The sequence below is a fragment of the Cynocephalus volans genome, chromosome 1, assembly GCF_027409185.1.
Source record: "Cynocephalus volans isolate mCynVol1 chromosome 1, mCynVol1.pri, whole genome shotgun sequence".
In the NCBI taxonomy this organism is placed as follows: Eukaryota; Metazoa; Chordata; class Mammalia; order Dermoptera; family Cynocephalidae; genus Cynocephalus; species Cynocephalus volans.
In genome coordinates, this window is record NC_084460.1 from 29,724,219 (window position 1) to 29,750,219 (window position 26,001).

A 26,001-nucleotide genomic window follows, 5' to 3' on the forward strand; every position below is an offset into this window, starting at 1 on the left:
TTGAAAATGAGGTGCAGAAAGGTGAGATGATTCATGTAGGTCGTAATAGAGTAAGGATTCACACCAAATCCCTTGGTCTCCATACCTGTGCTTTTTCTGCTATATTGCTTGAAACATGAAGAATAATACTAGTGTTGCAGGTTTGGGGTAGTTAAATGAACAAGAGATAGGTAGTATTAATCTGTAAACAGTACTCTAGCAGCTGGGTTTTACTCACTATCTAAGCTTTCAGTTGGTAAGAGCATACAGTTCAGTGTTCTGCAGTTGGGCTGCTCCTATTTTTTTATTCTGCCAAGTGCTGAATGTTAAAACACATCTCACTGCTAAGCCTTCCTCAGGCCTTTGGCACCCTTGCTATAAAGGCAGGTGGTCTGAAGAAAGGCTCCCTCTAGGATGTTGCACACTGTACACAACACATTGCAGTGCGAGACAACCGTCAGTTCCTTCCTTCCCTTCTCCCCCATCCCTTCTAGAAAGCTGGGCCCCAGATGGAAGAGCTGGAAACGTGTCAACTGTTCTCTGAAGGGCACTGAGAAAATACTGTCAGGGAGAAAAAGGCAAGCGCACCAGCTCATTAGTTCACTAATCAGACAGGACGAACATCAACTTCACAAAGAAAATGTCCTGAACAGAGAGAAGGGAAGGGCTGAAAGGGTGTCGTTGCCCACATGCTTCCCAGAGAGCTGCACATTTTTGTTAGAAGATTTGTAACTTGGGGGCATTGTTTCCTTAATTGACTTAATCTTTATTCATTATATCCCTTTCCAAAATATGACCACAGGAAACTGAAGCATAGAAATAATATTTGAGGATATTTTTCTCATTAGAATGTGCAAAGATGTGCCTTGTTGCCAGTACCATGAACCAGTCTTATGTGTACTATTCTTCATAGCCATGATCTCACAGAAAGGAAACTTTGACTCAACATTCTCACTTGAACTTTTGCTGCCCATTTCTTGCACTTTAAATTGAATTCAGCAGTTATTGGAGAATGGCTGCATGGTACTTAAGTGAAAAGCTTGGAGTTACTTAGAGGAACATAGCTCAATTTGAAGGTGATTTTGGTAGCCCTGGCCCTGTTATTAACATAGTATGTGACAAGTTCCCTTTGATGGGGAAAAATAACTTCTTAAAGATATTAGAATATTACTTCTCAGTATCAAATCTTATTTAAGTTAGCTCAGACCTAATTCTAATTAAATTTATCTAATTTCTCTTTCTGAAATTTTGTTGCCCTTTAGTGTTATCAAACAGCTGCTTATTATGAATTGTTCCCATGGGTGAAGTAGCCTGTGCTTGGTTTAGAATCAGCTCTATTTTTCATCTTTTTAAACAGTATACAACATAAATAACATTTCTGTGCTGATGTCAGAGATACTGACTCCACCTCTCTTTTCCTAGTGTAGTTGATATATATATACACACACATACATATAAATTAAAAAAAATTTTTTTTTCCAACTTGAAGATTTAATTAAGGGATTGGGGACTGATTGATTCTTTTTCTAAAAAAAAAATATGAACAATTTATTCGTTTTAGTGTAATATAAAACTACTTAATGGTAATATAAACAATTTACTCATTTAATAAAAATATGAAAATGTACTTAATGATATATTATGAATAATTTTCTGGAAAGATATAACAATTCTGAACCTGTATACACATCTAATGGCAATGCATATAAATGAAACCTGACAAACATACAAGGAGAAACTGAGATGATATTAACTCATTATTCAGAAACTGACAGGATCAAACAGACTAAAAATTAATAGGATAAAGAGATTTGAACCATACAATTGATAAACTTAATCCAATGGGCATACATTAAATCCTGCATGCAAAAGATATACATTCTCTGGGCAAAAAGAATATTTGGATAAATCTGAACAAATGCCAAGTAATTGACATAACAATGATTTCTTCCTCTCGTGACTCAAATAAAATTAGAAATCAATAAAAAGATTAAAATCTGATTTTCTGTAGTCTAAGAGAAATATTTAACTATGCTCAGTATTATGATTTCACAGATGACTTTATGACTTTCTCTCAAGGATTTTGTAATTTATTTCCCCATCACCAACCAAATTCTTTTTTTTTTTTTTTTTTTTAATTTTTATTGAATCCAAATTGATTGTACATATTTTGGGAGTTCAACATTGAGATATGTTGATCAAATCAATATTACTAGCATATATATTGTTACAAATCATAATTATTCTTTATGCCCCTTGTCCAATCTCTCCTCTTCCCCCATTCCCTCCCCCACCCCCCTCTAATTACCCTAGATTTCTTCTCTCCTTCTGAAAGAATAATGGTTACTCTGTTGATTTGTTGCCTAGATGATCTGTCCAATGCTGAAAAGTGTGATCAGGTCCCCCAATGTTATCGTAGAACAGATGCTTCTTCTGTCACTCTGGAATGGGCTTTGTGGAGAGAGACATCCTCTTCTTTTCTTTATCTCTGCTGGTGACTCTCCTTGTATCAATGCAGTCCAGTGGATGGTGGACCATCTGCATGGTGGTTGTGGCATCTAGCTGCCTTCGCAACAGCCATGGTTATAGTGGTGGCTGTGGTGGGTTATCCACAAGGAGGTGATGTTTTTGGCATGCTCCTTGGCGTTGGCGGTGTGCCTGGTTGTGGGGTCCCCACTCCATGCCTGGGGTCACCGGGTGGGCCCCATGGCGCTGGCATGGTGTGCCTGGTTGTGGGAGGGGAGTCCAATCCCCTTCTCTATGTATGCCTTGGGTCTCCAGGTGGGCCCCAAGGCACTGGCACAGTGTGCCAGGTTGTGAGAGGGGGGTTCGGTCCCTGGCTCCATGCCTCACGTCCTCTGGTGGCCCCCGAGGCACTGGCAGTGTGTCTGAGCCGGAACTAATTTTTTGTCCTTTGCTTACTTCTAAAGTGGGGGAATTTCCTGTTGGGACCAGAAGTTGAGCTCTGTGGTTTAGCTAAATTGCTGCTTTGCTGCTGCTTCCCTAGGGAAGGCTTTTTGTGCAACACAGGTTATAATGGTTGACTTCAAAGGTACTTCCAGCTCTCCAGAGACTCAGTGCACCTGGGTTGTGTAGTAACTCTGATCTGGGCCTGAGTCTTTTCATCAAACTGCACCCTGTGCAATTCCATATTCCTAACCAGTCTCCTCTGAGTGGTCCTACACTGAGTGGGATGCAGATCAGCTGTCCTTGCTGTGCCCCAGCGTTCCCCTGGTGGGCCCATCTCCCCTACCACCCATGCTGCAAACGCTTCCCATGGGATTGGCTGTTCTCCAGTCCCTTGCAGTGACTCACTGGCCTCTTAGTGGCTCCATTTTTTCAGTTGTTGTGGCTCCTCGCTCCTATGTGGGTCCATGGGAACCCTTTTAGTGGTCTTGCTGGCCTGAGGGCCACCAAGGCCCTCTTCTCCCCTGCCGCCTCCAAGCAACTCCATCTAAAGGGCACAGTTGCAGTTTCTACCAGCTCTTGCTCCGTGGGCTCAGCAGCTCCAGCCTTAAAGCAGCTGCAGCACAAAATGGTCAGAGCAGATTTTTCTTTCTCTCATTGTGGCTTCTCCCGCCTTCATGCACTCCATAGGTCTCTCCTCATCTTCCCCTGAGCTCTAGCCACCCCAGCTTGGCTGTTGTTGCTTTTTTATATAGTTGTAAATTGGTTGATTTGTGGGAGAGAGTGACTCTGGAGACCGTCTATTCTGCCATCTTGACCGGAAGCCCTATATATTATATATATATATATATATATATATATATATATTTTGTATGTATCTATTTTCTTTCTATATATATTTTATATGTATATATATATCTTATTTATATATATATATATATATATACATAAAATATGTAGATAGTTCCCATATTAGCTTTCTCCCCCTACTACTTTGATTCATTTATAGGGAGAACTCAAGAAAGAATGTATTTGATGTAACCTAAATTTGTAACCTGGTTTCTTCCTTTCTCAACCATTGCTGAGACTATTGACTTTAAGTTCATGTCAGCCCTTTCCATTATTCCCTTGTTTTAGTTTCTAGAGTTGACATAACAAAGTACCACAAACTGGTGGCTTCAGATGATAGAAACATCATTTGTCACAGTTTAGGAGGCCAGAAATCCAAAATCAAACTGCAGGGTTGATTCCTTTTTGGGTTCTTGAGGAAGAATCTGTTCCATGACTCTCTTCTAGCTTTGGGTGGTTGACAACAATCCTTAGCATTCCTGGGTTGTAGATGCACCACTATAGTCTGTGCCTCTGTCATCACGGGGTGGTGTTTTCTCTCTGTGATTGTTTTCACATCAGCTTTCTTCTGTGTCTCTTCTCTGTAAAGATTCCACTCAGATTGGATTTCAATAGCCCACTCAGATAATCCAGGATGATCTCCTCCTCTCAAGATTCTTAACGTCTGTGCCAGCTAGTTGCCCCCCCCCAAAATCCTAATTTAATTACATCTTCAAAGACTTTTCCCAAATATAACATTCACAGTTCCAGATGTTAGGAAACAGACATATCTTTTGGGGGGGCCACCATTCAGCCCATTATACTAAGCATCTTCTTAACTTCTCAGTTCTCTAGGAAAATATGCTGGTATTTCAAATTGTTGTTGCTATTTTTATTACCTTATTGAAAACTCTGACCTTCATTTCTTTTATTCTCTGCAGTTGGTCCTGAGAAAAGGGTGCCAGCAATGCCTGGATCGCCTGTGGAAGTGAAGATACAGTCAAGATCCTCACCTCCCACCATGCCACCCCTCCCACCAATAAATCCTGGAGGACCGAGGCCAGTGTCCTTTACTCCTACAGCATGTGAGATCTCTTAATTACTTGGGTTTGTGGTTCAGAGTGACGTTTGGATCTAAGTGACTGACTTCCACATATACTATTCAACATTTTCAAAATGCTATTGAGAGAGAGAGCTGGTTGATTCATACTTTTTTAAAATCGCTTATTCCCTCTAAGAATAGTACCTAGCATAGGTATTTAGAGATTTAGTGGTCTAAATACTTTGTTTTTCTCTTTGGTAAATAAATATTTTTATTTCTTTGACTCTAACAATAATGAACTTAAATTATTATATTGATTTATAGGATTCAAAGTAGTTTTTTAAAACTTATAGAACTGGTTCTAAAAATATTCCAGGACTGTCATGGTAAGGCTCTTTACAAAAGAGAATATTACCAAATTGGTTCGTTAGTGCTGCCATAACAAAATACCATAGACTGGGTGGTTTGCTCACATTTCTGGAGGCTAGAAGTAAAAGATCATGGTGTTAGCAGGTTTGGTTTCTCCTGAATCCTTCCACAATGGACTGTGGATGGCTGCCTTCTTGCTATGTCTTCACATGGCCTTTCCTCTGTGTGCGCACATCCCTAGTGTCTCTTCCTCCACTTATAAGGACACTAATCATATTGAATTAGGGACCATTCATGTGACATCTTTTAATCTTAATTACCTCATTAAAGTCCCTGTTTCCAAATACAGTCACATTCTAAGGTCTAAGAGGTTAGGACTTCAACATATGAATTTTGGGGAGGACACAATTCAGTCCATAACAGTGATATTAGCCAATAAATATATAACAAGATGTTCAGCTCTACTAGCCATCAAAGAAATGTGAACTAAAGTCCAATGCAATGTTGTTATGCACCCACCAGAATATTCAAAATGAGAAAGAATACTAAGTTTTGGTGAGGATGTATAGAACAGCATGAGCACTCACAACCACTTGGTTTAGTAGTATGTACTAAAGCTGAATTTTCACAAGCCCCAGAACTCATTCCTACATATGTACTCCAAAAAAATCCTAATTTTAAAAAAAAAATACACACACACACACACAAATATACGTACATATGTGTCTTGATTGTAATTTGAGGTCTGTCTTCTCATGCACATACTGCCACCCCCAGTTCACATTGACTTTCTTGCAGATATTTTGTCTCATAAACCAGAACACACTTGCTGCTTGTGCAGTGCCCAAAAAGTGTGACAGCACTGTATTAGATGTTGTATGTATTGTTTTATTTTAATGCAGTTCATGGGCTGGCCAGCTCACTTGGTTAGAGCATGGTTCTGATAACACCAAGATCAAGCATTCAGATCCCTCTACTGGCCAGCAACAAAAAAAAAAGGGGTGGGGGTGCTGTCCAGTTAGCTGAGTTGGTTAGAGTGTAGTGTTGATAACACTGAGGTCACGGGTTTGGATCCCCAGATTGGCCAGCCACCAAAAAAAAAAAAAGTAAGAAAATGAAGTTTATAAGCTTGCATGCTGTCCTTGCGCAAAAAATTTGTTTTGTGTCTTTAATCATTTTATTTTATTTTGGGGGACCCTGGCCAGTATGGGGATCCAAATCCTTGGCCTTGGTGTTATCAGCACCATACTCTAACCAAGTGAGCTAATAAGCCAGCCCGTTTACCATTTTAAAAGGCAAGAGAAGATTGTATAAAAGTATGGCTTTAGTAGAAGGTTTAATTATTATTTTCCTAAAACATTTGAAATTTGAGTAACTGACAGCTGCAGCCTTCAGTCTGAGCCATAGTGAATGAAATGAAGTTTGACATCCTTCTTAAATTATATATATATTTTTTCTTTTTCTTTCTTTTCTTTTCTTTTTTTTTTTTTGGTGAGTGGCTGGTGGTAGGGATCCAAACCTTGACCTTGGTGTTATCAGCATTATTAAATTCTATTTTCTGTGTCAAAGTTAAACAGCCTCAGACATAGGTACTATCTTAAAATGAAACAGATTTAATTAAACCCAGTTATCATTCAGATTTCAAGATACAGCCAATAGGTATATGTATATTTAAATTCAGCCCTTTTTAACTCAATATTTGCCTACTTTAGGGGTGGATATGTCTTATTTCAGAAGATATGATCATATGTTTTTACTAAAGATGCTATGAACAATCCTGTCTGAGTGTCAGGGTGGCTAAAAGCACAGTGATATATTATTTTTATGAGTTGCTTCAAAAGAAGGCAGCTCTCCAATGGCAATTGACCTTTCTGTGAAAACAAAGAAATGGCGGGCCATTGCAACTAACTTTTTCGATTGCTGAGGTTGAGTGTTGAGCTTTTCTTTCCAGGAGCTTTAGTAATCTCTTTTAATGGTAGACACAGAAGAGAATTCACCCTCTTTTGCTCAGCTTATTAGTCTGTAACATTCAGCATTTTCCTGAATACTTATCCTTTACTTAGCAGATGAGCAAAGCAAAGGTATATCCAGTATACACAGTTTACGAAACTTACAGAATACACAGATGTGTAATGTAGTGTTCTTCAAGAAGTGCACAGTCTCTTTAGACAGTGCAAATAGAGAAAGATGTAAGTATAATTTGAGAAGTAAAATAGTAGAAGCATGTGCTATGCATAGGCAGCACAGAAAAGATTTATTCAAGCTACTGGGGTTTACCATAAAGTGGAGCAATGGGTGTCAAACAGTGCTTCTTAATACAGGTAATGCCTGAGCTGTATAGAATGAAGAGTTTGCTAGGCTAAATTTGAATAAAGGTCAGTCTAAGAAGAGGCAACATAAATGGTCAGCTGACTGTGACTGGCTTAGAGGAAGTAGAAGGGAAGTGGAAAATTTTTCATGATTAACGAATTTGTTAGGCAAAATATAGGTAATGTCAGTTTTCTAAGCCAGATAAAGATGAAATGATTGGGTCCTTTAAACATGGCTCAAGTCTTGACTTAAATTGTTTCTTAGGATTTTAGATACACTTTTACCTTATTAGATTTTCAAGCCTTGATATGACCAAGTGAAAACCAACTAACACCTAGGTGCTAGGTAATTTTATTTCACTGTTCAGTAACAAAGGAGGTTTTTACTTAATACCACCAATAATGTAGTTCTAGGGTTGTTTTCTAAATTGAAACTACCAAGAAAAGACTATTAAGAATAACAGGAAAATAGGAAAACAGTAATTAATCACATGTATTATAATTTGAGCACAAATGTGGAATGGGAAAATCCTGTATGGAATCTAGGAGATGCTTTATTGAATGTCCCAGGTTATTTATTTATTTATTTTCTTTTAGGCACTTTTTATTTTCCAAAAACAATTGTCATTAATATATAAACATCTCATTCTTTCAAAAAATTCTACAACTATAAAGCTGTTTGCTCCATTATTTGCATAAGAAATGACCACAATACAAAAATAAGAGGTGAAAAGAAGCAAAACAGCAACTGATTTATGCTTTTTATGTAGGTATGTTTCTATATATGAACATTTTGAAGCCTCTTACAAAATTATTTACACCATTTGTCATCTATTTACACATTTTAAGAGCAACTTTTCTAACAAAACTATAATTTATCAAGTTATGAAAATTGTTTTCTAAAAAGCTATATTACCACAAAATAAAGATTAAAAAATATCTTAAAAACAAAATTAAATTTGCATTTCAATTAAGCCCCCTTCTGGTATTTTGCTTATTTATTTTGCCCTTTGATTAACAGCATCAGCATCACATTACTATTTTATATTGCATATATGTAGCACTTGCTTCTTTTAAGTTTTCAACATATCATTTATATTTAAAGGCAGACACTGAGTCATTATTAACAATAGATTAACTAAACTGCACTGTAATTTAGATAGAATTACTGTCTTACTATATATTACATGCAAAATCCACATAAATTGTCATTAACCAACAGTACTGCACAAGCAGACATCTCAATATATGAAAACTGCATCATAAATTCAACATTGCCATGTGAAAACAACATAAGTCCATTTTAAAAATGATACGTGTTTAGCTTATTGTAAGAGGTTTAACTTTTGTATATTGTAACTATTTTTAAGCTTTTCAGTTTACAATTCATATAAAATGTCTTTTGTATTTAAAATAAAAAATTCTATTTTAATCAGTGAATGAAATTTGCTTTTAAAGTTCAGTTGTATGATTATTCCTCCCCCCCTAAATAAATGAATTTGGTTAACATTGAGAGGTATCTTACCACAAATTCTAACTGTAAATGTATTCATGGTTATTTTCAAAAGAATTATGATTTTTCCCAAAAGAATCCTAAAAAGCTTGTAATAAAAGTATAAAGCTGATTTGCATATTTACAAAATTTTGAATAGCAAATATAGGCAACTCATATAAAAAAAAAAAAAAGCCATGCATTTGTTCAATGACTCTTTGTGAATTGCCAGGTACACTGTGTACCTCCAAGGAATTATCTAATATTAAAAGAAAAATCTTGATATACAATCCACCCTTCTTCCAATGCCTGCCAACTGATTTGTTTACTAAACACTGTCACATTAAATGATGGTGCCTGGGTAAAAACACCTCACACGCACCCGTCCACCTCCACCCCTGACCCATGCTGAGATGTGGCTGCCTGCCTGCCTGTCATGAGATGAAATCTGCTTGAGTAAAGCTGTATGAATGTCCCAGATTTTGACAGTATTAATCTAGAATTGTCAAGGCAGAGATTCTGACTGACTCTACCATTAGTATTCTGCATGGTCAAAGAGATATGTACCTTATTGTAGGAGTAGGTCATAAAGTCTGTTGCCTCAAAAAAAATCCCTCACATTAGCATAACTTTTCTGGTTGTCTTGTTCACATGCTACCTTCTGATTGATTGCTTAGCTTCTTTGGGATGCTGAGACTGGGAAGGAATTGTGATGTAAAAGATAGGCATAAGTGTCCAGTCACTGGAAAGATATATAGTCTCAGACTCATCTCAAGTACTGCCTGTTACAGAAAGCCTTTCTTAAAACTACACACTCCTGCCCATGGCACCTGTAACATTAGATATCCCTTCTTTGTGCCTTCTGTGTTATTGTGGGGTTTCTTTTCCTTTTTGGGTGGCTGGCTGGTATGGGGATCCGAACCCTTGACCTTGGTGTTATAATCCCGTGCTCTAAACAGCTGAGCTAACTGGCCAGCCCCCTGTGTTATTAATTTTTACCTGACAGTCTCTTTCACTATATAGCAGTCTCATTGAGGATAGATGCAAGAGTTTTGCATAGACACAAGAGTTTTGCATACTCTTCTAACATGTACTTTACAAAATTCAAATAAAAAACAAGTGGAATGCAAATAAGAAATTAATAAAGATCCTTGTGTTTTACTCTTAAACTGAATCTTTCATTTTGGCTTTCTTTTAGTAAGCAATGGAATCAACCATTCTCCTCCAACCCTGAATGGTGCCCCATCACCACCACAGAGATTCAGCAATGGTCCTGCCTCTTCCACATCATCTGCACTAACAAATCAGCAGTTGCCAGCCACTTGTGGTGCTCGGCAGCTTAGCAAGTTGAAACGTTTTCTCACCACTCTGCAACAGTTTGGCAATGACATCTCACCTGAGATTGGGGAGAAGGTGCGGACTCTTGTTCTAGCACTGGTGGTAAGTACAGCATCATTGTTGTCAACAACTGCCCGAGTATGTGGCTCAGATCCAAAGCCAGCAGAGACATTATATATATTTTGTTACAGATATTTCTGCTCATTCCAAAACCCATAGTAATGTGGCAAATTCTACAGACTAGATTAAAGTATAACTTACTTAAAACTATTGAATTGTAGATTTCATGATAACAATGTTTATCAAAGAAACAAAATATATAACGTTTACCTTATTGTTTAAAATGTTGATTTAATTCCAACAAGCAACTTTAGATTTGTCTTAGAACTGGTTTCAGTAGGCCTGCTGGAATCCAACCAAGTTAATGTAAGGTTTTATAATTTAATATATTCAGTGCCTGGTGCATTGTTTCCAAACTAAAGAAAATAGAGATGTGGCAAGTTTAATTTTCAAAATAATAATTTGTAAAGTTATAAGTTTCGTGGTCTGTATAAATAGTATCAAAGGAATTACATTGTTTTGCTCCTCATGCATGTACAGTTTCTTTACAATTTTCAAGGTATGCAGTATTTTTCTTTCTATACTGAGCATGGTGAACCTATGGTATAAAGGAGTGGTTTTCTTTTTCTTTTTTTTGGTGGCTGGCCAGTACGGGAAAAAGGAGTGATTTTCTGACATTGAAAGCCAGATGGGGATTGACTCTTAGTGTTTATAAGGGAAGTACTTCTAGTTTCCAGTGTTTGTAAATCTAATTCTTCAAGATTTACCTCCAGTAAAAGCATCCTGTGCTCCTTCCTGCATGTTAGCCTCTGTATGTGATAAAAAAGATGAATCACAGTACTAATCCTTAAACTCCAATTCTCAAAATATAATCCAAGGACCACCCTGGGATTCTTCAAAGATCCTTTCTGGGGGTCCATAAGGTCAAAACTATTTTCATAGTAATACTAAGATGTTATTTGCCTTTTTACTCTTACTTTCTCATGAGTGTATTGTGGAATTTTTTAGAGGCTGCATGATGTGGGTATTGCAACAGATTAAATGCAGAAGTAGATAGTAGAATCCAGCTGTCTTCTATTATGCTAGATAGTAAAGAGATTTGCAAAACAAACAGTACTACTCTTATTACATTTCTTTTGGAAAAATGTAGTTTTTTATTTTTTAAAATGCTATTTATTGGGCCGACCCATGGTTCACTTGGGAGAGTGTGGTGCTGATAACACCGAGGCCAAGGGTTTGGATCCCTATATAGGGATGGCTGGTTTGCTCACTTGGGAGAGCGTGGGGCTGACAAAACCAAGTCAAGGGTTAAGATCCCCTTGCCAGTCGTCTTTTTAAAAAAATAAAAAATAAAAATAAAATAAAAATAATATGCTATTTATTTTGCATGTATGGGTTATTTTGAAATGGATTAATAATATACTTTTTAATTCTCAGTTTTAATTTCTGATATGGGGAATATCAGTAGATGTAACACAAATAAAGTAGAGGGATTCTGAAACCAAAAGGTTTAAGAACTGCTGCCTTAAAAGATTTCTCAGTCTAATATGGAGGAAACAACTTTCATAAAAGGCAAAATGCGATAAATGATTTTTTCATCATTTATGAGATTCAGTCCCTATTGTATGTAGATACAGGTTTTTCATTTTCATTGCTATATGATGTTTTATTGTAGGCGTATAGCACAGTTTCTATTTTTCGGCTCTTGATGGACATTTGAGTAGTTTTCAATTTGGGACAATGTGGGTCCCTGACATCACCCCCATGTTTGGAGATTTGCTAGGATTCACAGGACTTGGCGTATCGTAGTTGTGCTCAGAGCTAGGATTTATTACAGAGACCTATTAAGGATGTATAGCCATATCATAAAGGAGATAGACACAGGTGGAGACTGCAGGAATCCAAGTGCAGGCTTCCTTATGCTTTTTCCATCTCATTAACAGTCACACAAAGCGTACTCTTCCCCAGCAGTGAAAGTACAGCAACATGTATGCAATGTTTCTGCCAAGGGAAGCCTGTTAGAGAATCATTGCCCAAGGCTTTTATTAGGGCCTGGTCACATAGGCACTCTTGCCTAATACTTGCCAAAATTCTGCACTACCAGAAGGAAAACAGTGTTTAGCACAAACCATATTATAGGCACAGTGAGCCACTCTTCTCAGTTGGAGCAAGTTTGGGCATTCTTTGGAGGAAACCCCCCCCCCCCAAAATACCCAACCTTTTTATTGGTCCAATTTTAGAATATGGTGGAAAAGTTTTACTGGATCTAGACAAATGTAATTGGTCTTAATGTCAAAATGAATTTGAACATAATTGGAAACTAAGCAGACATCAGAGTGTTATACCAATTCCAGCAGGAAATTACTTTATGTAGAAATTATGCTTAAAGAGTAAACAAAAAATAGAAGTTCATTTGCAAAAAACAGTGAATCTTTTTCTAGTCATGAAAAGTATATGTAGATGTGTCCATTCATCTTTCTTTTAAATGGCCACAGCTGGGTTAACATCCCCCCCCCCCCCAGTAAAATACACATAACAAAAGTTACCATCTTAATGTTTTTTTAGGTATACTTCAAGTGTGTGTACTTTAAAAGAAAGTTCGTGGAAAAATAGAATTGAAAGATAATACAAATCTTTTCATGAACTTTTTGAAGTATCCTCATACAGTTCAGTGGTATTAAGTAAGTTCATACTGTCTGTCCTCTTCAACATTGTATCCTTGGTGCCTAAAAGCATCACAGGGTTAAAGAATTTATAGGATTGCCTTTTTAAATTTGCAATAAAATATATGTAACATGAAATTTACCATTTTAAACATTTTTAGGTTTACAGTTCAGTGGAATTAGGTACATAACATTCACATTATTGTGCAACCATCACCACCATTTGTCTCCAGAACTCTGTGTCTTGCAAAACTGAAACTCTGTTACCATTAAACAGTAACATCCCATTTCTGTCTGCCCACAGCCCCTGACAACTGCCATTCAACTTTCTGTCTCTGTGCATTTGACTACCGTAGGTAGCTCTAGGTACCTACATAAGTAGAATCATGCAGGATTTTTCTTTTCATGAATGGCTTATTTCACTTAGCATAATGTCCTCAAGATTTATCCATGTTGTAGCATATGTCAGTTTCCTTCCTTTTTAAGGCTGAATAATATTCCATTGTATGTATAAATCACATTTTGTTTATCCATTTATCTATCAGTGGACAGACACTTGGGTTACTTCCACCTTTTCATTCAGTTAGGGAAAGTTTTATATTGGTATAAGAAATTATTTACCATCCAAGTTCCTAGACACAATCTAAGTTCTTAGATGTCAGCTGGTGGCCCAACCTGGCAAGCAATTCTTTCTAAGAACAGCAGTTTTAGGCCTGCTGTGTTAACTCTTTTTTGTACAGGAGCCATGACAAATAATGCTCAGCTGAACATTCTTGTACCTATGTGCAAGCATTGCATGCAACAATGGAATATAATGTCATGCTGTTTTCCCAGGTGTTATACCACTTTATACTCTAATCTGCTGAGATTTTTATTAAGATTAGCATTGATCCTCAGACCAAATTTAGTTTAAAGCAAAAAAAAAAAAAAAAAAAAAGATTAGTATTGAAACTATGAATAGATTTGGGAAAGAGGAAAAAAAGTATTTGTTAAATTTAATATCCATTCATTATTTGAAAGAAAAAAATTAGCAAACTAGTTATAGCAGGAACTTCAAGTCTCATGCTTAATAGTGAAATTTTGGAAGCTTTCCTTATGAGATTAGAAATCAGACAAGGATGTTCACTATTCTCTCTCCTATTCAGTGTAATGCTGAAAGTTCTAGCCTAGAAAATGAGATCTAAAGATTGGCAAGAGACTGCCATTTGGAGGAGAATTAACACATTTATACCATTAAATTTTACTATTCAAGAAAGCATCTCCATCTTTTCTAGTCTTTTATTATGAAATGTATGGTTAAGATTTTGGTGGGCATATTTGAGTGGAACAGTCTTACCAGGTGGTAGAAACTTCACTAGGCAAGTCAAAAAAGGCCACATAATTAAGTAGCTGCATTCTGTGTCCCTGTTGTACAAGAGGTAAGGTGCTGGTATCCCTAACTATAGCAGGGAGCAAGCATGGTGAATTTCCACTTCAAGGTAAAGGTAAATGTTTTGTGCTCCACTTATTTGGAGAATGCACATTCTGGAGGGTAGTTTGGCAGTGTTTCTGGTACCTTAAACTAGGTAGTTCCTTTGAGTCACGGGTTTCACTTCTTGAAATGCATCCTAAGAAAGTAATGAACAGTGTGTACCAAAATAATCAGTTCAATGTTATTTATAATGCTTCCCCCAAAATTGAAGCCAGCTAAATATTCTATAAGAGCCTGAAATTACAGTACATTTGTTTAATGGGATATGATGTAGTCATTAAAAGTTACGTCTAGTTCATCTTAGGAGGCGAGATAGAGAGAGGCACACTTCTCCCTAGTCCTCCTGATAAATACAGCAAAAAACTCTGGACATTATATATAAAACAAAAATAAGATTCTTCAAGGTGGAGAGAAGAGGGCAGATTTGCCGCTGGGACACAAAGAACTACATAGCAGTGAGTTCCCTAGTGTATGTGTTTCCTGATATATTCTGGACTGGGGTGTGCAGAATTTAGTAACCTGGAAACATCAATGAGCACAGGCCCAAAAAAAAAAGTCTCTGTAGCCAAAGGACCAGTAAAAGAGCAACCAAGCAAAGTAGGAAACTTTTAGACAATAATCACCCCACTCCAGCCAAACACCTCAGAAAAAACTGCAGTAATGAGGTGCATCAGAGCCCTAGTGGGGAACCTGAACTCCCAACCTCACCCATCTGTAACGACCCCTTCTGCCACCACGCCCTCCCTCCTAGTCAACAGAAGTTGAATGGGTAACTGGGATTATTCCCCATCTGACAGCATCAATGTCCCCCCACTGTGGTAGTTCATTTTAGTTTCAACTTGATTGGACTAAGGAATACCTAGAAAATTGGTAAAACATTACTTTACCAGTAAAGTAATCTGTGTGTCTGTGAGGGTGTTTCCAGAAGAGATTGGTGTGTAAGTCAGTGGCCTGAGTGGGGAAGATCTGCCCTCAATGTGAGTGGTACTATCCAGTTGACTAGGGGCCCAGATAAAACAAAAAGGTCCGAGAAAAGGCAATTTTCTGTCTCTCTCTTGGAGCTGGGGTACACTGTTCTCCTGCCTTGGACATCAGAACTCCAGGCTGTCTGGCCTATGGACTCCCAGAATTACACTAGCAGCCCCCTGGGTTCTCAGGCCTTTGGCATTGGACTGAGAATTACACCATCAACTTCTCTGGTTCTGAGGCTTTTGGACTTGGACCGAGCCATGCTATTGGCATCCCAGGGTTTCTAGCGTGCAGGTGGCCTGTGATAGGACTTCTCAGTGTCCATAATAGCATGAGCCAATTCCCCTAATAAATCCCCTATCATATATCTGTATATACGAGAGTACTTCATAAAGTTTGTAGAAAGATTCATGTTATCTTTTAATTTTATTTTTCCGTGAACTTTTTGAAGTACCCTCATTTATCCTGCTGGTTGTCTCTGGAGAACCTTGACTAATACACCAAGGTGGTGCAGAGTCAGAAGAGACTTCCTAAAACAAAAACATAGATAATAAGATCTGGAGTCTTATGATATAGAACCCAACATGTCCAGGATAGAATAGAAAATCACTTCTCAGTCAGGGTACCAGAACATCTTAACTGGAATGGGAAAAGAAAACTGACACCAACTAAGCTGATTTAGATGTTAGAATTATCTGACAAGGGTTTTAAAGAACCCATCATAAAAATGCTCCATTGAGCAATTGTGAACAAATGAAAAAACACAAAGGTTCATCAAAGGAATAGCAGATTTTAAAAAGAACCAGTTGGGGCTGGCTGGTTAGCTCAGTTTTAGAGCATGGTGCTGATAACACCAAGGTCCAGGGTTCAATCCCTGTACCGGCCAGCTGCCAAAAAAAAAAAAAAAGAACCCAATGGAAAACTTAGAACTGAAAAATAAGGAAATTAAAATCTCGGTGATAGAGTCAACAGATAATGAAGAGGACAGAGGAAAGAACCAGTTACCTTGAAATTAAAACAATAGAAAAAATTACCCAATCTGAACATCAGAGAGAAAATAGACTGGGGAAAAAAAAAAAAAAAAAAAAGAACAGAACCTCAGTGTTTATAATCAAAGATCTGAGTCACAGTAGGAGAGAAGAAAGATTATGGAGCTAAAGGAATATTTGAAGAAATGATGGCTGAAATTTTCCTAAATTTGACCAAAGACCCTAAGGTTTCAAAAGAGCTGAGCAAAGTTTCAACAGGGTGCTACCCCCACCCCTTATCCACACTAAGATACATGATATTCAAACTTCTGAAAACTGAAGACAAATCTTGAAAGCAGCAAGAAACATCTTACCTATAAAGGAAAAATTCCAGTGACAGTGGATTTCTCATTAGTAGCCATGGAGGGCCAGAAGGAAGTGGCACATTTTTCAAGTGCTGAATAAAAATAACTGAGGCTCAGTTGAGTAGAGCACAGCCTTATAACACCAAGGTCACGTGTTCAGATCCCTGTACCAGCCAGCTGCCAAAAAAAAAAAAAAAAAAAAATCATTACCTAATAACTGACCTTCAACTGAGCACTTACTATGTGATCTAATCTCCTCTGGGTTCAAATTCCCATAACAGCCAGCTGTAAAAGAAAAAAAAAAAAAAAACCTGTCAACCCAGAATCCTGTATCTATTGAAAGTATCCTTCTGGAATGAAGGGTAGGGCAATCAAGATATTTTCAGATAAAGTAAAACGAAGAGAATTTGTCTCCAGCAGACCTACCCTAAGAGAATGGCTACAGGAATTTCTTGAAACAGAAAGCAAATGATAAAGAAGGAATCTTGAAACATCAGGACAGGCTGGCCAGTTAGCTCAGTTGGTTAGAACACAGCCTTGAAACAACAAGGTCAAGGATTTGTATCCTTGTACCAGCTAGCCTCCAAAAAAAAAGATGAAAAAAAAAAAATGCAAAGAGTAAAAATGTAAGTAGATACAATAGACTTTTCTTCTCTTAAATTTTCTAAATTATGTCTGGTGGTTGAAGCAAAAATCATAACATTGTCTGATATGGTTGTCAGTGTATGTAGAGGAAATTATTAAGACAATTTTATTATAAACCGGGTAGTATAAAGGTAGATAATGCTTCTACACATCTATATTTTGATCAGTGGTGGTTACATGAATGTACATGAGATAAAATATCATAGCTATGCATACATTGTATGAATGTTAGTTTCCTAGTTTTGAGATTGCACTATAGTTATATAAGATGTAACCATCAGGGGAAACTGGATGAATGCTGCATCAGGACCCCTCTGTACTATTTTTGTAACTTCCTCTGACTCTATAATTATCTCAAACTTTTTTTTTTTTAAAGATGACCGGTAAGGGGATCTTAACCCTTAACTGGGTGTTGTCAGCATCACACTCTCCCAAGTGAGCTAACCGGCCATCCCTATATAGGGATCCCAACCCCTGGCCTTGGTGTTATCAGCACCACACACTCCCAAGTGAGCCACAGGCCAGCCCCTTATCTCAAACTTTTAAAAGATTAAAAAAAAATTTAGTCTGATGGACTATCTTTACTGCCCCTTGTCTTTAAGACCAGTATATGTGTTGCTCTTGAGATCTAGAGACCAGCTCTCCTCACGTCTTGCCTTTTCACATTCTTCTCTCTTTGTCAGAAACATCTTTCCCAAGGCTGCACTTTTAACTTCCTCAGGTGACAATTCTGTAAAGCCTTTCTTGTCCCACGTCTGACTCAAATATTTCTTCTCTGTGAGTCAGTAGCATCCTGTACATGTGTACCTCAGTAATACTGTTTGTCTCTTTACTTAGTTGTCTCTTTCCCACTAGCCTGTGAATTCTTTGGGCTAAAAAAAAAATCAAACACTTATGTTCTTATTTATTAAATAATTGAATGTCGGGGGAGACTGACCTAACAGTAAGTGTTCATTCCTCTCAGAAACAAGATTGCCATGTATCTACAGCATATGTAGTCTGGTATCCGTTTCTCTGTCCTAAGTCACTGTTTCTCCTTATGCTACACAATTTGTCCTTTCCCTTCGTTCATCACAAGAAAACTTAAAATTATTCATACAGTCCTTCTATACATTTAATCTACTTTTGTTTGATTTTTGAGACCTGATTGCATTCATTGCAGTAGGGATAAGAGAGTATCATTCTCTTACACTTAGTTTTTGTTCCTGATTACGAGTTATATACATTATTTTGGTGGTTGGGCAAATATCATGTACTTAAAACAAATACTCAGTTAAAGTTTTAAAAATTTTTGGAGGTATGACATGAGGGAAAGTTTTCGAACATTTTCATTTAACATGGTTGAATTGGATATACCTTTTTCCCTAAAGGAAAATATCTTAATTTTTACTGAATAATAAATATGATATATTTGGAAAATCTGACATAATTTCATACCCAGAAATAACTGCTGTTATGATTGTCCTTCCAGACGTTTAAAAATGTGTGTGTATATATGTGTGCATGTGCTATTTTCATAAGTGGATTCTTGGAAAACATACTGTTCTGTTTCTGGTTTTTCACTTCACAGTATATTGTAGACACCTTTCCTCATTAATGCATATAAATCTGTTCTCTTCCCTCCCCTTTAAGTGTTCTGATATATGTCTATACTGTAATTTTTAATGCAGTTTCCTGTTGGTGGACCTGTTTTCCTTTTTTTGTTTAAGAAACTATATTGTGCTGATGAATAACTTGTATGTCTTTGAACACTTGATGATTTTCTAAAAATAAATTCTTAGAAGTGGTAATTTCTCTTTCAGAGGAGCAAGAATTCAGATTAATACCCAAGTTTTGTTTTGTTTGTTTGAATTTGTTATACTGTGTTTTAGAGAATGGGAGTAAAAATATTTTGTGAACTTTGAAGTACATATTTTTATTTGTTCATTCCCCTTAGCAGAGGAGCCAAGATTGATTCCTCATTTATTTGCTTATTTATTTATGTATTTATTGACTGCTGGTCAGTATGGGTATCCAAACCCTTGAACTTGATGTTATAACACCTCACACTAACCAACTGAACTAACTGGCCAAGCTATTCCTAATTTAAAGCCTAGATTTTGAGAAAATATAGGGAAAATGCTAATAACTTTCCTGAGAATAATTACTTTCTAAGTAGGAGTTTGCCTAGTTGTTCTGATATGTACACAGGCCACTTGAAGGTAGAAGGCACCTATTGTTCTTTTTTTTTTTTTTTTCCTCCCTTTTTTTTAACTCTCCATTTAGAAGATTTGGGAAAGGTATTCCAGGATGTGGCAGGAACCTGTAAAAGAAATGAACTCTTTTGGTTTTGCTTTTGGTTTTTTTGGTGGCTGGCCAGTATAGGATCTGCTCTAACCAACTGAACTAATCAGCCAACCCCCCAACTTATGAAGAAGTGTGGCAATGGGTGGTTGAGTTCAGAAAATGTCTATAAATTGACATCCTGGATCAAGTCATAATCTGTTCAAGGGCCGGCCCGTGGCTCACTCGGGAGAGTGCGGTGCTGATAACACCAAGGCCCCGGGTTCGGATCCCATATACAGATGGCCGGTTCGCTCACTGGCTGAGTGTGGTGCTGACAACACCAAGTCAAGGGTTAAGATCCCCTTACCGGTCATCTTTAAAAAAAAATAAATAAATAAAAATAATAATAATCTGTTCAATAGGTAACATTGTAAGCTTGATTCCCTATCCCTAAGTGACTTGTGATGAACCCTTCAATATGAGGGACCTGAGTACCTCTCTTCACAGGAAATGAAGGAGGCAGTGCCCTATTCTGCAACACAAGCTGCTGGGCAAAGGGGAGAATTTAGACTTGGGGTGGTGAAGAAGAGAATCAAGGAAACCGAATTTCTGTCTTAAAGGAAACAGAATTTGGTTAACCTTTGAGAGAGGTCTGAGTTCATAATAGTGCTTTTGGAATTATCCTTTTGTTCATTATTTAAAAGGGTTCAGCACTGTGAGACATTGTCCGATTTTAGAAGTTGAACAAGATTATTTATTTTTTCAGAACTCAACTGTGACAATTGAAGAATTCCATTGTAAGCTCCAGGAGGCCACAAACTTTCCTCTTCGTCCTTTTGTGATTCCATTTCTCAAGGTAATTCTATAACTACTGAATGTAATTTATCTTTAAGACTTCCTCAAGATCTACTGATCCCTGTTCTGTGATCTAAATCCAGGTGGCTTGCCGTGTTCTCATATCTTTGGGTGTTTGGGGGATGGTGAAGAAGCATGAGTGCACTGTGCAGATATGCCTCATGTTTGATAAGATGAGAGTTGCAGAAGCCTTGAGTTGTGGTCTGTGTGCACACACAGAAGGAGCAAGTAGAGGAGGCAGTAGGAGGGGTTGGGGAGGCATGGAGGCCAGCTTCCTAGCAGAGGAAATAACTGGACACTAATCTTTTGGGTATAGCAGGAGGGTGCGGAGTATGTGTTGTCTGAAAGGAGGCTGTCAAACAAAGGAAAGATCTTTGCAGTTTGGACTTACCCTAAGGTCAGGAGATGATGTGGGGAGGCAGTGTTTGTGTCTCCCAACCCCTAGTTACTCAAGTCTCTAATAATGTCCTCTGTAATTGTTGCCTGGGACCTAACTTTTGGGGACATTGTTCTAAATTACTGTGTTTACCTAATAAGTGAGGCAGTGTTACATTTATACAGAATATACCTCTTTTAAAAAACTGTGTAAAGTTTGAAATAATAATAAGGCAGTAATAAGCTGCAGAATGTCACAATAAAATCCCTGTATACCCTTTACCCAGATTCTCCAAAATAATATTTTACCATATTTGTATTTTCATTCTCTATTTATTTTTTCCTCAAATGTTTGAAAGTAAACTGCAGATTTGATGCACCTAAATACTTGAATACAATTATCAAATCAGGAAATTAACATTCATACACTGTTATCTATAGACCTTATTTGTGTTTCACCAAGTCACATTAATATCTTTTATATCAAAAGAAAAACTTGGGGGGGTGGGCATGGTCATGGGTCTAATTCCAAATCACATATTATATTTAGTTGTCATGTCTCTTAAGTCTACTTTAATCTGGAACTGTTTCTCAGCTTTTCATGATCTTGACATTTTTGAAGAGTACAGGATAGTCATTTCATAGAATGTACCTTGATTTGTTTTTTCCTAATGCTTCCTTGTGATTAGAATCAGGTAATATATTTTAGGCAGGAATAGCAGGGAAGTGATATCACCGTTATCAGGGGACATGGACGTTAATTTGTCCCATCATTGATAATGTTGACTTTGATCATTTGGTAAAGGTGGTATCTGCCAGGCTTTCCCACCATACAGTTACTATTTTCTCCTATTAAACAATAATTTTCAAAAACAGGTAACATGACTCATATAGATAAAAAATGAACATGTGTCAAAGATTTTATTTAACTCAGAATTAATGAGGAAATCAGTAAGATGTTACAAGTTGTTCAAAGGAGAATCCAAAGAACAGATGCATTTATAGATCAGAATTATTGATATCACTGTGCAAACACAATTAAAACTGGCTGCTTCCATAGTGAGCAAGGGAAGTCAATTGAACCAGTACTGGACATAATTTGTGGGTCCATAGACAACGGTTATTTTATATTGCTATCAGTTATCTATAAGTTACAGAGATGTAAAATAGCTCTAAGTCAGTAAAGAATTAGCGTCAGATCCAGATTGTTGTAGACTAGGTTGGGCAAACTATGACCCAAAGCCAGACCATCACAAGGTTTTGTGCAGTTAATGGTTTTTGCAGTTGATTTGGTGATGGGGAATACTAACTCAATCCCCAGTTAAGCTAAATGTTGTCCCCTTTCCCCCCCTGTAAAAAGAATTCCATTCTTTTCATTAGTAGTAGATTGATACTACAAAATACTCAATTTTTATTGTATTTTGAATTTTGTCAATACAGTATTTGTGGAAATTTTTCTCTTTTTTATTAGTATTTTTTAAATGAGTACTAGCTTTAATTTTGCCTCTTGACCCATAAAGCCTAAAATATTTACTATCTGTCCAAATAAATATACCCTTCTTACTTTCTTTGCCTTACTTTCATTTCCTAAGAAAATGTAATAGCATCAAAAAATGGGTCATCTTACTAAAGTACTGATACCAGCTTTTAAAGACTTTTTAAATTGGAGCATAGCAGACACATGGGGAAATGCATAGGCATCAGGTACACAGCCTGTACTGTGGCTCTTCTCTAACAGCATTGACGCCTCAGCGGCTCGGAGCAGTCTGTAGCGCCTTTCTCAGCCCTGAAACAGCTGTGCTAGTTCTAGCCTTTCTGTATGTCAGAGCCGGCAAACAGTTATTTCCCCAGCTCCCTAGAATCAAGAAAGATTTGTAAAGTTTATGTTAATAGGAAATAATTAGAACATTTTTTATTCATCAAAGGATACGTCACAAATGTAAAGATCTGACATGGTATTTTTTTCAATTAAGTTTTTACAATTTGTGAGGTTATAGAACAAACTTAAAGTGTTTTATATTGTCAAATTCTCTATTCTTAACTCTGTTATTTTGGAAAACAGCATGAGGTAGATTGTTATGGCAGCTTTTTGGCTAGCATTTGGCATTTTGTTAATTTATTTTTGTTTTAAAACTAATTATGGTGCCTGCTAAATTAACCCTCAGTGAAGGGATGACTACTTGCATGTATTAAAACTCTCCTTTTGGCTGGCCAGTTACCTCAGTTGGTTAGAACGCAGTCTTGTAACACCAAGGTCAAGGGTTTGGTTACCCATACTGGCTAACTGCCAAAAAAAATAAATTTGGGGAGAAAAATATAATTCTTACATTACACTTTTAAATTTTCATTTATTTATTTATTGCAGCTGGACGATGTGCTTTTTAATAAATATGGGAAAAGTAACTTCTACATATGAAAAAATTAGAATTCTGCAGTTAAAAGTTGTATAGGGTTCTTTATATGATTTGTCCCCGTTAAAGATTTTCTAAGTATGAGAGAAGGAAAAATAATCAGTACATAATTGATTATCCTTTTATAGATTACATCACTCCCAATACTCCCTTTCATAACCCATGTTCCAGAATAATCAGTTTCCAGAATTCCATGGTAGCTCTCGCAGAGAACATGTAGGGAAGGTTTAGTTGTGCTGTCAGAAACAGGTTAAGATTAGAAGAGAGAAACCAGGGCTCGTAGTGATAGAGGAAAGAGTGAATTCCTTCTGCTCCCATGTAGGCAGTAATAATTCTCTAACCGAATGGAGTCTTCAAAAATATGTTTTTAAATTATCATGTTTGACCTTTGACTCTATAGTGGACCACAAAGATAAATAAGGCACAGTCCCTTCCTTAAGGGGATTTACATCTTGTTGGGGCAAAAGACAACCAGTGATTCAAGTACAGTATAAAAGGTGTCACTTTACTCACAGAAGAGGCATATGAAAATCAGACTGACTGGAGAGGAGAGCTTTTGTCTGTGTCATCTGCTTTGTGAAAGCCCTTTGAGGTGCTAAGCCCTGTTGTGTAGGGCCCAACACTGGGAAAACCACCTCTTCTTTTCAAGGCCAACCTGCCCCTGCTGCAGCGAGAACTACTGCACTGCGCTAGGGCTGCCAAGCAGACCCCATCCCAGTACCTGGCTCAGCACGAACACCTTCTGCTCAACACCAGCATCGCATCACCTGCTGATTCTTCCGAACTGCTCATGGAGGTGCATGGAAATGGGAAGAGGCCCAGTCCCGAGAGGTGAGCAGAGAAGAGCTTTGTTGTCCTTACTGTTCTGGAACTATTGTGACCTTCCCCTTTGCTTGTGTAAGAAAGAGAATTTGATTGCTACAGTTGCAGATAGGTAATGTCTCAGACTTCTTAAGGTTAGCTTTGCTTTGTCCCATTGTCAAACAGTGGAATAAGTAAGTCTAAAATTTATAAGAGTAGCTCCCAGACATGAATATTTTTCAAAAACTCTTCAGGTTACTCCACATGCCCCAGGCGAGAAACTGCTCTAGAGCATTCTATTCGTTCACTGCTCCAGAAACGTAAGAAATACAGTAGTCTCCCTTTATCCACAGTTTCACTTTCTGAGGTTTCATTTACCTGTCATATAGTACAATAAAGTATTTTGAAAGAGACCACAATTCGTATGTCTTATTACAATATTTTGTTATAATTGTTCAGTTTTATTATTAGTTATTGTTGTTAATCTCTTACTGTACCAAATTTATAAATTAAACTTGATCATTGGTATTTATATATAGGAAAAAACAGTGTATATTGAATTTGATACTATCCACAGTTTCAGGCATACACTGGAGGTCTTGGAACATATCTCCTATCCCCCTCAGATAAGAGGGGACTACTATATAATCTACCAAAGGCATTCTGATTTGTGAAGTCTTGCAGGAATATAACAGTTAATTATTGATATGTGTCAATGAATCAATCACCTTTACTGAAATTAAAATTGTGTGAATTTGTTTTGTAAAATTCAGTGTGAGTGGCTGCCATAATATTCTATGGATTATCAAGGAAGCAACATTTTAACAACAGTGGAATATTTGTTAAAGTTGAAGCTGAATGACTGAAAACCCTATCAAGTCAAGTGGATTAGTTATGTGAGCCTTTTTTCTCCCATGCAGAGAATTTTCTTTCCAATAATTCACCTCCAAAGTAACAAAATTTAAAAAAAAATTTTTTTTGGCTGGTGTAGGGAACGAACCCATGATTTTGGTTTTATAAAGCTGCGCTCCAACCAACTGAGCCCACAGTAACAAATTTGAACCTAAAACATTCATAAATATAGTTGAACCCATAATGCTCCATATTCCTATCACATAGGAGAATGCTGTTATCTTCTTAATCTCTCCTTTGCTCTGTGAGGATTAGATGTTTCTGCTTGCTTAACACAACACATAACACAAAATAGGTGCTCAGGAAATGTTTGCATGAACACTTGTTGATGGGCTCCTGTATGCACTCTGGTTCTTCTACAGGAGGGAAGAGAGTAGTTTTGAAAGAGACACAATTCCTCCTGAGCCTCCTGCCAAGCGAGTGTGTACCATCAGCCCTGCTCCCCGGCACAGTCCTGCCCTTACTGTGCCCCTCATGAATCCTGGGGGCCAGTTCCATCCTACTCCTCCGCCTCTTCAGCACTACACCTTAGAAGATATTGCAACTTCACATCTGTATCGGGAACCCAGCAAGTTGCTAGAACATCGAGAATTTCGCGATAGGCAGCATAATCTTAGTAAGTGACATAAGTAGCATGGTAATGATTTAAATTCAGACTGAACCCTTGGATATCTTTCTTACTCAGTGATAAAGTCAAATAATGTAATCATTGCTTTTATTCACTGATAAAAGTATTATACATTTTAAAAAATTAGAGTTATAGTTGATTTCATTTGTACTGATCTCACTTTATTCTTTGTTGCTATCATCATTATATGATAGAAGTAGGACTGTTATCAAGAGGGAAATCTGAATAAAGTAAAATCAACTTAAGAAAAATAGCAAAATGAATGTAATAAGAAGTAGAGTTTAAAACTGAGCAAATTCTAGGAAATACACTGGAATAAAGGATAAAGGGATATCACTTATTCTCAAGT

General features: G+C 37.2%; 1 protein-coding gene across 6 annotated transcripts in view; it reads left to right on the forward strand.

Moving 5' to 3' along the window:
- Window positions 1-26,001, forward strand: part of CBFA2T2 (CBFA2/RUNX1 partner transcriptional co-repressor 2) — a 137,869-nt gene that overhangs the window by 89,878 nt on the left and 21,990 nt on the right. For all 6 annotated transcript variants that reach the window (XM_063090545.1, XM_063090535.1, XM_063090553.1 and 3 more), the window contains 5 exons: window positions 4,656-4,799; window positions 10,125-10,366; window positions 20,437-20,526; window positions 23,961-24,142; window positions 25,387-25,640. In XM_063090545.1, coding sequence (XP_062946615.1) covers window positions 4,682-4,799; window positions 10,125-10,366; window positions 20,437-20,526; window positions 23,961-24,142; window positions 25,387-25,640 — 886 coding nt within the window. In that variant the 5' untranslated portion in view covers window positions 4,656-4,681. The remainder of the gene's footprint in view (window positions 1-4,655; window positions 4,800-10,124; window positions 10,367-20,436; window positions 20,527-23,960; window positions 24,143-25,386; window positions 25,641-26,001) is intronic.